The 13,358-nt window shown below is 37.6% G+C and overlaps 2 protein-coding genes across 2 annotated transcripts; both read right to left on the bottom strand.

Annotated features, from left to right (window-relative positions):
• Window positions 1-42: 42 nt before the first annotated feature.
• LOC126409546 (DNA-directed RNA polymerase subunit alpha-like) lies at window positions 43-4,305 on the bottom strand. The gene has a single exon (XM_050075495.1). The coding sequence runs from the start codon at window positions 2,552-2,554 to the stop codon at window positions 1,529-1,531; it is 1,026 nt and encodes a 341-aa protein (XP_049931452.1). The 5' UTR covers window positions 2,555-4,305; the 3' UTR covers window positions 43-1,528.
• A 3-nt stretch (window positions 4,306-4,308) lies between these two features.
• On the bottom strand, window positions 4,309-4,677 carry LOC126409545 (50S ribosomal protein L14, chloroplastic). The gene has a single exon (XM_050075494.1). The coding sequence runs from the start codon at window positions 4,675-4,677 to the stop codon at window positions 4,309-4,311; it is 369 nt and encodes a 122-aa protein (XP_049931451.1).
• Window positions 4,678-13,358: the final 8,681 nt, after the last annotated feature.

The following is a 13,358-nucleotide window of genomic DNA, read 5'->3' as shown; positions in this document are numbered from 1 at the left end:
TCCATGCAGATATATATCTGCCACAGTTGGAATCATAAACAAATGTGTCTCTGTTCCAACCGCCGCCCCCCCTGCGGAGCAAGAGGATAGGCTGGTTCCTTTGAGGAGAATCTTTTCTATGATCAGACCCGAATCATGTCATGCATGAATAGGCTTCGTAAGATCTAGTAGAATAAGTGATGTGGCATGATCCAGATTATGTTCTATCTATTCCACTTCCATTTATTTAACTTATAGTAGGGAATGCATTCATTTCCCCTGCATCGACCCCGATCTATGATACTATCGGAGTGAAACACGGGATCTAAGGAAGAATCGAGGCTAGACTTTATTAGTAACAAGTAAATCCTTTGTACGTAAGAAGACTCTAAAAAACAATATTGTGCATCAATTACAAGGTATGAGACAATCCAAAAAGCATTTGATCATGATCGATGTAAGCCTACTTGGGTATTGAGCATTTATTTGTACGAACATAGTTTCCTGGATGGCATATGGATTTTATATGAATCCATTTCATTCCTTTGATTATTGCTCGAGCTGGATGATGAAAAATCATCATGTCCGGTTCTTTCGGGGGATGGATCCATAAGAATTCACCTATCCCAATAACAAAGAAACCCGACTTGAATGATCCTGTATTAAGAGCAAAATTGGCTAAGGGGATGGGACATAATTATTATGGGGAACCGGCATGGCCTAATGATCTTTTATATATTTTTCCCGTAGTAATTCTAGGTACTATTGCATGTAACGTAGGTCTAGCGGTTCTAGAGCCATCAATGATTGGTGAACCGGCAGATCCATTTGCAACTCCTTTGGAAATATTACCCGAATGGTACTTCTTTCCCGTATTTCAAATACTCCGTACAGTACCCAATAAGTTATTGGGTGTTCTTTTAATGGTTTCGGTACCAGCGGGATTATTGACAGTACCCTTTTTGGAAAATGTTAATAAATTCCAAAATCCATTCCGTCGCCCAGTAGCTACAACAGTCTTTTTGATTGGTACGGCAGTAGCCCTTTGGTTAGGTATTGGAGCAACATTACCTATTGATAAGTCTCTAACTTTAGGTCTTTTTCAAATTAAAATAGATCTTGAAATACTAAGGTAAGGCGGGATATTACGTATGTATCTAGTTAGGCATACTTCAAAGTTTATCCTCCTAGATACATCTCTTTCATTTGATTATAGATCTATTCTGAAGAATCCACGAATACAGACTATGCTGAAGATTCAAAACAGACTTTGTTTTTGTTTCTTCTTTTTTCGTTAGTGTGTATATTTTAGTGTGTATATTGATTATATATTACAAATTATTATTCAATTCGAATTGAATAATAATTTGTAATATATAGGAAGAATAATTATAGTATAATTTTATAGTTAGTTTAGTTATAAAAAATAAGAAATAAGATAAAGATAAGAAAATAATAGAAATTTTATTTCATTATTTTCTAGTTAATAAATAGTCTTTCATTTATAATTTTTTCATTTCGTGCTTTCATTCGAAATGAAAAAAAAATTTCAACGGGATTCAAACTGAGTTGAATTTTTAAGCAAGTCGATTGTGAAACCCTTCTGTAGAATGTCGAATATTTGTTTTACGTCTTCTACGCGAAAATGCTCAATTCTCATAAGATCTTCTTGACTTTTACTCAAAAGGTCCAGCAATGTATGTATATTAGACCTTTTGAGACAGTTATAAGTCCTAGGAGGCAATTCTAATTGATCAATAAAAATACGTTTCAATATGATTTCTCTTTTCATATTATCCAATCCATCATCAAAGGTAAAAAAGGGCACACTAGCCCTTTTTTGATTGTCCTCCATATTTCTATTTATGTCCTGTTCCTCCGCATGTAAAAAAGGAATAAATAAATCGATCAAATTACGAGAAGCTTCATAAAGCGCTTCCTTAGGAGTTAAACTTCCATTCGTCCATATTTCAAGAAAAAGTATCTCTTGTTTCTCATTCCCATTCCCATAAGAATGAATACTATGATTCGCATTTCGAACAGGCATGGATACAGCATCTATAGGATAGCTTCCGTCTTGATAGTTATTTGGGGTTCTCGTACAATATCCACGACCCCTCTCAATTTTTAATTCAATGCACAAATCAACCGGTTCCGTTAGGACAGCTATATGCTGTGTAGTATCAACTATTTCTACAGAAGGTGGTGAGATGATATCTTGAGCAGTTACGTGTCTAGGGCCCCTGACATAGATAGATGCGTCGAGAGTTCCGTACAGATCACTTCTAAATACAATTTTTTTCAAATTCATTAAAATTTCATGGACTGATTCTTCAATACCTACTATCGTAGAATATTCATGTGGTACCTTATCAGATTTTGCGCGCGTAATACATGTTCCTTCTAGTTCTCCAAGTAAAGCCCTTCGCATCGCGATACCGATTGTATCGGCTTGACCCTTCATAAGTGGGGATAAAACGAAACGACCATAATAAAGGCGTTTGCTGTCTGCTCTTGATTCAACACACTTCCACTGTAGCGTCCGAGTGGATACTGGTACTTCCTCCCGAACCATACTAATATAATATTATTTGATGAGATCATTTAATTATTTATTTCTCTTGGATTGGAATCTTTTCCATTTTTATTTCTAAACGCGCCTTTTTTTTGGCGGTCTACATCCATTATGCGGCATAGGGGTTACGTCACGTACAAAATTTAATAGTATACCACTTCTACGAATCGCTCGTAATGCTGCATCTCTCCCGAGACCGGGACCCTTTATCATGACTTCTGCTCGTTGCATACCCTGGTCTACTACCGCACGAATAGCATTTCCTGCTGCGGTTTGAGCAGCAAATGGGGTACCCCTTCTTGTGCCCTTGAATCCACAGGTACCCGCAGAAGACCAAGAAACGACCCGACCTTGTGGGTCTGTAACAGTAACAATAGTATTGTTGAAACTCGCTTGAACATGAATAACTCCTATTGGTGTTCTACACCCACTCTTACGTGAACTAATACGGCTATTTCTACGTGAACCAATTCTTGGTATAGGTTTTGTCATATTCTATTTGCCATCTCATAAATATGAGTCAGAGATATACGGATATATCCATTTCATGTGAAAACAAATTCTTTATTTATTTGTACATTAGGTCTCTTAGAAAGTGAAGTTCTTTTTTTTTTATAAATATTATCCCTGTCTCTGTTTATGTTTCGGATTAGAACAAATTACTATAATTCGTCCTCGCCTACGGATCAGTCGACATTTTTCACAAATCTTACGAACAGAAGCTCTTATTTTCATATTTGTTGTTCCTTAATTCCGAATCTACTCTTTGAAAGAAAATAAGTCTCTTTTCTTTAATTCACCTTAAGTTAGTGTTTGAGCCTTAAAATTTATCCCCATGAAAATTTAAATACCTAATCGTTTGAATCTTTATTGCGAAGTCTATAAATTATACGTCCCCTTGTTGAATCATAACGGCTGACTTCTATTTTTACTCTATCTCCTGGTAGTATTCGTATAAAACTACGTCGTATCCGCCCTGAAACATAACCTAGAACCAGGTCTTCGTTATCTAAGCGAACCCAGAACATGCCATTGGGAAGTGATTCAGTAATTAAACCTTCATGGATCAATTTTTGTTCTTTCATTCCAGGTAACCTCCTTGAAGTATTAACTAATGTAGGAGGAGTGACATTAGACAACCCACCTCTACTCTCTTTTTCATAAATAGGAAGTTACGTATCAAATTCGTATACCAGATGGATCACCTCACCATATATAAAACAAAATTTCTCCTCCAATTCTTTCTAGTCGAGCTTCTCGATCTGTCATTATACCCCTAGAAGTAGAAAGAATTACAACCCCTATCCCGCCTGAAATCCTAGGAATTCGTTGAGAGTTGGAATAGATTCGCAGACCTGGTCTGCTGATACGCTTTAAAATATTTCTATGTGCTCTTTTCCTATTTCTTCTATGTCGTAGGGTTAAAACCAAGAAATCCTTGTTGTTTTCCCGGTGCTTCCTAACATTTTCGATAAAACCCTCTCGTAGAAGTATTTTCACAATGTTTTCGGTAATATTAGTGGATGGTATTCGAACTGTTCCTTTTTTATCCATGTCAGCATTTCTTATATAAGTTATTATATCGGCAATAGTGTCTCTACCCATGACGAACTATCATTTTTTTTTTGCTTTGATATAATCAACATGTTTCTTTTTTTATTTTTCATTAAAGGTATATGCCTGAGACATAATCTACTAATTTATCCATTTCAAAGACCCTACTACCCATTGTCTCGTCTACTAGCGTTCATTATTTATAATACTTCGGGAGCTAATGAGACTATCTTAGTGAAATTTAACTGTCTCAATTCACGAGCAATCGAACCAAAAACTCGGGTGCCTTTTGGATTTCCTTCTTGATCAATGACAACTGCTGCATTGTCATCATACCGGATTATCATACCGTTGTCGCGCTTGAGTTCTTTACATGTACGTACAATTACAGCTCTGATTACTTCTGATCTTTCCAGGGGCATATTTGGCACTGCTTCTTTGATTACAGCAACAATAACGTCACCGATATGAGCATATCGGTAATTACTAGCTCCTATGATTCGAATACACATCAATTTTCGAGCTCCGCTGTTGTCCGCTACATTCAAAAAGGTCTGAGGTTGAATCATCTTTCTTTTATTTGAGTTCTTTCAATGCAAGAGGCGAGGGGGAAAAGAAAATTTTCTGTCCAGAAATAAGTAAACCAGCGATTATAGATTATATTTTTCATCATTCATAAATATCCCTTTGGTCCGATATCCCTATTCCGCAATAACGAATTTTGTTCGTATAGGCATTTTGCGCGCCGCTATTTCCATAGCGGCTCTGGCTACGGTTTCTGATACTCCGCCCATTTCATAAAGTATTCGATCCGGTTTAACGACGGATACCCAATATTCAGGAGATCCCTTCCCCGAACCCATACGTGTTTCCGCGGGTCTTAGTGTAACGGGTTTGTCGGGGAATATACGTACCCATATTTTTCCGCCACGACGGGCATATCGTGTCATTGCGCGGCGCCCTGCTTCTATTTGTCTAGATGTGATCCAAGCGGGTTCAAGTGCCTGAAGCGCATATTTACCGAAACAAATACGATTGCCCCGATAAGATACTCCTTTCATTCTTCCTCTATGTTGTTTACGAAACCTGGTTCTTTTGGGGTTATAGTTGATGGTAGTGTCTCAATTCCATCTCTACTACAGAACCGGACATGAGAGTTTCTTCTCATCCAGCTCCTCGCGAATGAAACGATAAATAAACAATAAATAATATTAGGATTATTTAATGGATGAAATTTCGCGGGCGAATATTTACTCTTTTATATTTATCTGCTTTATTCGTAGGGTCGCTCCATAACCTCTTCGAAGAAATCAGTTCGTTCCCGGCGCGTTCCGCCATCCCGTCCAGTGAATCATTAGGATTCGTTTTCAATCGAATCCTCCGCAGTCACAGGTTCCGTCGTTCCCATAGCTTCTCCTCCATTAATGTCGAGGTCTGAATTCTGCAATGGAGCTTCTAATTTAATCTGTCCCTGAGTCAATCTCCTCAGTCTCTATCGACTCAATGCTCTTTATTTTTTGAAATCTATCTCAATTATAGATGAATTGAATTATATTATAGTATATGATGCCTTATCACATTGCCCTTTCTAAGATGATTCATAGACCATACATATTGGAATAATATATCATTTCTTTTCCCCTTCTCTCTTTCTCTCATCCTTCCATTCATCCGCATCCCTCTATTTTGGTTTCACAACTTACACAATCAATCAAGATTCATTTTTACTTTATTGAAAAAGGATTTCAGTTGCTACAAATATATGATTATTATCTCATATAATGACCGATTCCTTGGATCTTGAGAATACGAAGCAATGAGCTGGTTATTAATTTATATTTATATTAGGTAGGGTCCAATTCTTTCTTTTAGTCCCAACGAGTCACACACTAAGCATAGCAATTCTATCATATCAAAGTGGTAAATCGAATTGTTATTCAAACATATATAATTGATCCGTTTTGACTAAACGGAAAAAGACCTAAACTAAATTGAGTTTTTTGCCCTGTCCATGGATAAGTATCCATGAATAGAATCGCAAGAAAAGGAGCCATTACTCTTCATCCAAAAATATCCAAATTTTTATCCCTAATACTCCATAGATAGTTCGAACTGGATAGGAACAATAATCAATTTTCACTCGAATGGTCTGTAGGGGAACCCTACCTTCTCTAATCCATTCAACGCGGGCAATTTCGTTTCCATTGAGACGTCCTGCAATTTGTACCTGAATTCCCTTTGCATCCGCTTGTTCAGCTAATTCAATAGCTTTTTTCATTGCCTTTCTAAAGGAAACTCTATTCTTTAATTGCAGAGCGATATATTCTGCAAGAATATTAGGTTGCCCGTAAGGTCTTGCAACTCTTGCGATAGCAATGTTGAGTCTTCGGTTCACAGAATGAAAGCTTTTTTGTACATTAGTCTGTAATTCTTCGATTCCTCGGGCTCGACCCTCTATTAACATATTGGCGAATCCAATATGAATTATGACTTGGATCAAATCGATTCTTTTTTTAATATCTATACGTGCAATTCCTTCAAAACCTGAGGATATTCTCATATGTTTTTGTACATAATTCTTGATACAATCCCGTATTTTTTCATCTTCCTGGAGACCTTTGGAATAATTTTTTGGTTGTGCGAACCAAAAGGAACGATGACTTTGGGTTGTACCAAGTCTGAAACCAAGTGGATTTATTTTCTGTCCCATATCTACCTACCAATATTCTCTTTCTAAACTAAAAGTCATGTTTTGAAAATCAAATATTTTTTAAATTGAAGTTAGGTCTTTCGCTCAATACAATAGTTATATGACAGGTGGGTCTTTTTATTGGGTAACTACGTCCCCGAGCTCGCGGTTTTAACCTTTTGACGATAACACCTTCGTTGACTTCGGCTTTACTAATAAATAAATCAGCTTCTTTCAAACCCCTATTGTGACTAGCATTTGCTGCTGCGGAATAAACTAATTTGAAAATGGGGTAACATGCTCGATAAGGCATGAGTTCCAGTATCATAAGTGTTTGCTCATAGGAGCAACCGCGAATTTGATCAATTACCCTTCGTGCTTTTTGAGCAGACATACCTATATGTCGAGCTAAAGCTCGTATTTCTGTACCCGAGGTCTTCTTTATCATAGTCATAGGGTTTTACCTCACACACACCAATAAAAATAAGAATAAATCATGAGAGCACTTATTTAACTTTTGATTACATTAATACATTAACTATATTAATATTATCATTATCGCCGAGATCTATTATCGTTTCTCGCGTGTCCCCGGAAAGTCAGAGTAGGCGCGAATTCTCCCAATTTGTGACCCACCATACGCTCCGTTATATAAATAGGTAAATGCTCCTTTCCGTTATGAACAGCAATTGTATGACCGACCATTGCAAATATAATGGTCGATGCTCGGGACCAAGTTACTATTATACTTCTTTCCTCTGCCTTGTTGAGCTTCTCAATTTTACTTAATAAGTGATTAGCCACAAAAGGATTTTTTTTAGATGAACGGGCCACAAGTGATTACTCCCCCTTCTTTTCATTTTTTCATTTTGTGAAGACGAAAAAACCAATTTGATTTAATTTTACATCATTCATTATTTTTTCTTTCTCTTTCTATTTACGGCGACGAAGAATAAAAATATCACTATATTTATTCCTTTTCCTACTCCTTCTTCCAAGCGCGGGATAACCCCAAGGAGTTGTGGGTTTTTTTCTACCAATCGGGGCCCTCCCTTCACCACCTCCATGGGGATGGTCTACAGGGTTCATAACTACTCCTCTTACTACAGGACGCTTACCTAGCCAACATTTAGATCCGGCTCTACCCAAACTTTTCTGGTTCGCCCCGACATTACCCACTTGTCCGACTGTTGCTGAGCAGTTTTTGGATATCAAACGAACCTCTCCAGATGGTAATCTTAATGTGGCCGATTTACCCTCTTTTGCAATCAGTTTCGCTACAGCACCTGCTGCTCTAGCTAATTGTCCACCCTTTCCAAGTGTTATTTCTATGTTATGTATGGCCGTGCCTAAGGGCATATCGGTTGAAGTAGATTCTTCTTTTTGATCAATCAAAACCCCTTCCCAAACTGTACAAGCTTCTTCCAAAGCATACGGCTTTCTGGATGTAGATGATGATATCTAGACAGATGGATCTTATATGAATCGTATGATGAAGTACCACATGAGTGGATATATAGGAATCCAAATCTGCCGAATCACTCATGCTACGATCTTCTACATCCTAGGTCTCCCCATTCCGTCATCTGGCTTATGTTCTTCATGTAGCACTCAGACCGAATGACTCTATGAAATTACGTCGATACTTCCATTCCACATATTACGGGTAACGTAGGAGACATCTCTATTTTTCCCCCGGGGGATCTTTAGAATTACCACTGCTTAGCTTTCAATTCGCCTCTGACCATCAAATGAAATGTGAATAACCCATCCTCCTCTCTTTGAAACAAGGGGCGCTTCCGGTTCTATCCGTGCTTCAAACAATTTTGTCTTCTCCATATTACCATATCTCTAGAGTCAATAATTTTATATGAGGAACCACTGAACTCAATCACCTGCTGCCGTTACTCTTCAGTTTTCTGTTGAGGTCTATCCCGTAGAGGTACTCAAATTGGATCAGTGATCGATTTCTAGGTTTTGTCGTAAACCTAATTGGTTACTTCCAATTACGTAAATCAATAGTTCAAACCGCACTCAAAGGTAGGGCATTTCCCATTGATATAGGAACTTCTGTACCAGAAACAATGGTATCTCCAATTATAGCCCCTCTGGGATGTAAAATATATCTCTTCTCACCATCCCCATAGTGTATGAGACAAATGTATGCATTTCGATTAGGGTCGTATTCTATGGTTACGATTCTACCAGATATGTCTTTTGCATTCCGTCGAAAATCGATTTTACGGTATAGACGCTTATGACCTCCCCCTCTATGCCTTGCGGTAATGATTCCTCTGGCATTACGACCTTTACCACAACGATGCTGTCCATAGATCAAATTTGTTCGTGGATTGGATTTCGCTTGACTGTCTACGGCTCCTTTGCGTGTGCTAGGGGTAGAAGTTTTGTATAAATGTATGGCCATGTTATTAAGTATTTATTTTTTTTTATTTAAGTTCTTTTCTCTATAAGAGGTGGAATAGAATAACCCGGTTGAAGCGTAATGATCATACGTCTGTAATGCATTGTATGTCGCATAATAGGTCCCATTCTTCTACCCTTTCCCGGGAGTCGATGGCTATTCATAGCTACTACCTTGACACCAAAGAAGAGTTCGATCCAATGCTTTATTTCTGTCCTAGTTGATCCTGATTCGACATTAGAAGTATATTGATTGTTCCCCAATAACCGAATACTTTTTTCTGTAAATACTGCATATTTGATTCCATCCATAAATCCATTTTCTTCCCTATGAGTTCCAGTATCTATAAGAATTAGAATTCTTACCGTTTCTACCGTTTCTATCTTATTCTTATAGTATGAATATACCAATTAGTTATCTATGGATGATGAGATTCCGTTGATACGGAGCCAATTCTATTATTGAACGTTCCAATTCGCGTGCATCCAGCAGGAATTGAACCTACGAATTTGCCAATTATGAGTTGGGCGCTTTAACCATTCAGCCATGGATGCTTCGCGGAGACTCGTCATCAACGGGGGCTGTCTTTGTGTAAGTGGATTTCAATTGAAATATAATCTTTCGTTTAGGAGAAATCAATGAAACGGCATCAATTCAAATCCTGTATTTTGGAATTGAGAGAGATATTGAGAGAGATCAAGAATTCTCGCTATTTCTTAGATTCATGGACCAAATTCGATTCAGTGGTGTCTTTCACTCACATTTTTTTCCACCAAGAACGTTTTGTGAAACTCCTTGGCCCCCAAACTTGGAGTGTCCTGCTTTCACGTGATTCACAGGGTTCAACAAGCAATCGATATTTCACTTTCACGATCAAAGGTGTAGTACTGCTTGTAGTAGCGGTCCTTATATATCGTATTAACAATCGAAATATGGTCGAAAGAAAAAATCTCTATTTGATGGGGCTTCTTCCTATACCTATGAATTCCATTGGACCCAGAAATGATACATTGGAAGAATCTTTTTGGTCTCCCAATATCAATAGGTTGATTGTTTCGCTCCTGTATCTTCCAAAAGGGAAAAAGATCTCTGAGAGTTGTTTCATGGATCCGAAAGAGAGTACTTGGGTCCTCCCAATAACTAAAAAGTGTATCATGCCTGAATCTAACTGGGGTTCGCGGTGGTGGAGGAACTGGATCGGAAAAAAGAGGGATTCTAGTTGTAAGATATCTAATGAAACAGTAGCTGGAATTGAGATCTCATTCAAAGAGAAAGATATCAAATATCTGGAGTTTCTTTTTGTATCCTATATGGATGATCCGATCCGCAAGGACCATGGTTGGGAATTGTTTGATCGTGTTTCTCCGAGGAAGAAGCGAAACATAATCAATTTGAATTCGGGACAGCTATTCGAAATCTTAGCGAAACACTTGATTTGTTATCTCATGTCTGCTTTTCGTGAAAAAAGACCAATTGAAGTGGAGGGTTTCCTCAAACAACAAGGAGCTGAGGCAACTATTCCATCAAATGATATTGAGCATGTTTCCCATCTCTTCTCGAGAAACAAGTGGGATATTTCTTTGCAAAATTGTGCTCAATTTCATATGTGGCAATTCCACCAAGATCTCTTCGTTAGTTGGGGGAAGAATCAGCACGAATCGGATTTTTTGAGGAACGTATCGAGAGAGAATTTGATTTGGTTAGACAATATGTGGTTGGTAAACAAGGATCGGTTTTTTAGCAAGGTACGGAATGTATCGTCAAATATTCAATATGATTCCACAAGATCTATTTTCGTTCAAGTAACGGATTCTAGCCAATTGAAAGGATCTTCTGATCAATCCAGAGATCATTTCGATTCCATTAGGAATGAGGATTCGGAATATCACACATTGATCAATCAAACAGAGATTCAGCAACTAAAAGAAAGATTGATTCTTTGGGATCCTTCCTCTCTTCAAACGGAACGAACAGAGATAGAATCAGATCGATTCCCGAAATACCCTTCTGGATATTCCTCAATGTCCCGGCTATTCACGGAACGTGAAAAGCAGATGAATAATCATCTGTTTCCGGAAAAAATCGAAGAATTTCTTGGGAATCCTACAAGATCAATTCGTTCTTTTTTCTCCGACAGATGGTCAGAACTTCATCTGGTTTCGAATGCTACTGAGAGGTTCACTAGAGATCAGAAATTGTTGAAGAAACAACAAGATGTTTTTTCTTTTGTCCCTTCCAGGCGATCGGAAAAGAAAGAAATGGTTGATATATTCAAGATAATTACGTATTTACAAAATACCGTCTCAATTCATCCTATTTCATCAGATCGGGGATGTGATATGGTTCCGAAGGATGAACCGGATATGGACAGTTCTAATAAGATCTCATTCTTGAACAAAAACCCATTTTGTGATTTATTCCATCTATTCCATGACCGGAACAAAGGGAGATACACGTTGCACCACGATTTTGAATCAGAAGAGAGATTTCAAGAAATGGCAGATCTATTCACTCTATCAATAACCGAGCCTGATCCGGTGTATCATAAGGGATTTGCCTTTTCTATTGATTCCTACGGGTTGGATCAAAAAAAATTCTTGAATGAGGTATTCAACTCCAGGGATGAATCGAAAAAGAACTCTTTATTGGTTCTACCTCATATTTTTGATGAAGAGAATGAATCTTTTTATCGAAGGATCAGAAAAAAATGGGTCCGGATCTCCTGCAGGAATGGTTTGGAAGATCCAAAACCCAAAATAGTGGTATTTGCTAGCAACAACATAATGGAGGCAGTCAATCAATATAGATTGATCCGAAATCTGATTCAAATCCAATATAGCACCTATGGGTACATAAGAAATCTATCGAATAGATTCTTTTTAATGAATAGATCCGATCGCAACTTCGAATATGGAATTCAAAGGGATCAAATAGGAAATGATACTCTGAATCATATAACTATAATGAAATATATGATCAACCAACATTTATCGAATGTGAAAAAGAGTCAGAAGAAATGGTTCGATCCTCTTATTTCTCGAACCGAGAGATCCATGAATCGGGATCCTAATGCATATAGATACAAATGGTCCAATGGGAGCAAGAATTTCCAGGAGCATTTGGAGCATTTCGTTTCTGAACAGAAGAACCGTTTTCAAGTGGTGTTCGATCGATTACGTATTAATCAACATTCGATTGATTGGTCCAAGGTTATCGACAAACAAGATTTGTCTAAGTCACTTCATTTCTTTTTGTCCAAGTCACTTCTCTTTTTGTCTAAGTCACTTACTTTTTTCTTTGTGAGTATCGGGAATATCCCCATTCATAGGTCCGAGATCCACATCTATGAATTGAAAGGTCCGAATGATCAACTCTGCAATCAGTTGTTAGAATCAATAGGTGTTCAAATCGTTCATTTGAATAAATTGAAACCCTTCTTATTGGATGATCATGATACTTCCCAAAGATCGAAATTCTTGATCAATGGGGGAACAATATCAGCATTTTTGTTCAATAAGATACCAAAGTGGATGATTGACTCACTCCATACTAGGAATAATCGCAGGAAATTCTTTGATAACACCGATTCCTATTTCTCAATGATATCCCACGATCGGGACAATTGGCTGAATCCCGTGAAACCATTTCATAGAAGTTCATTGATATCTTCTTTTTATAAAGCAAATCTACTTCGATTCTTGAATAATCCACATCACTTCTGCTTCTATTCTAACAAAAGATTCCCTTTTTATGCGGAAAAGACCCGTATCGATAATTATGATCTTACATATGGACAATTCCTCCATATCTCGTTCATCCGCAACAAGATATTTTCTTTGTGCGTCGGTAAAAAAAAACATGTTTTTTTGGAGAGAGATACTATTTCACCAATCGAGTCACAGGTATCTGACATATTCATACCTAACGATTTTCCACAAAGTGGTGACGAAACGTATAACTTGTACAAATCTCAGCCTCTTTCAACTTATTGTCAGCCTCTTTCAGATATGAATCTATCTGATTCAGAAGGGAAGAACTTGCATCAGTATCTCAGTTTCAATTCAAACATGGGTTTGATTCACACTCCATGTTCTGAGAAAGATTTACCATCCGCAAAAAAACGGAATCTTTGTCTAAAG

This window comes from Nymphaea colorata, unplaced genomic scaffold (assembly GCF_008831285.2).
Source record: "Nymphaea colorata isolate Beijing-Zhang1983 unplaced genomic scaffold, ASM883128v2 scaffold0532, whole genome shotgun sequence".
In the NCBI taxonomy this organism is placed as follows: Eukaryota; Viridiplantae; Streptophyta; class Magnoliopsida; order Nymphaeales; family Nymphaeaceae; genus Nymphaea; species Nymphaea colorata.
The sequence above is the reverse complement of the archived record's forward strand: the minus strand, read 5'-3'. Positions and strand labels throughout refer to the sequence as shown.

Excerpts from the sequence above, each read along its gene's own strand:
- LOC126409546 (XM_050075495.1), bottom strand. The coding sequence starts at position 2,554 with ATGGTTCGGGAGGAAGTACCAGTATCCACTCGGACGCTACAGTGGAAG.
- LOC126409545 (XM_050075494.1), bottom strand. The coding sequence starts at position 4,677 with ATGATTCAACCTCAGACCTTTTTGAATGTAGCGGACAACAGCGGAGCT.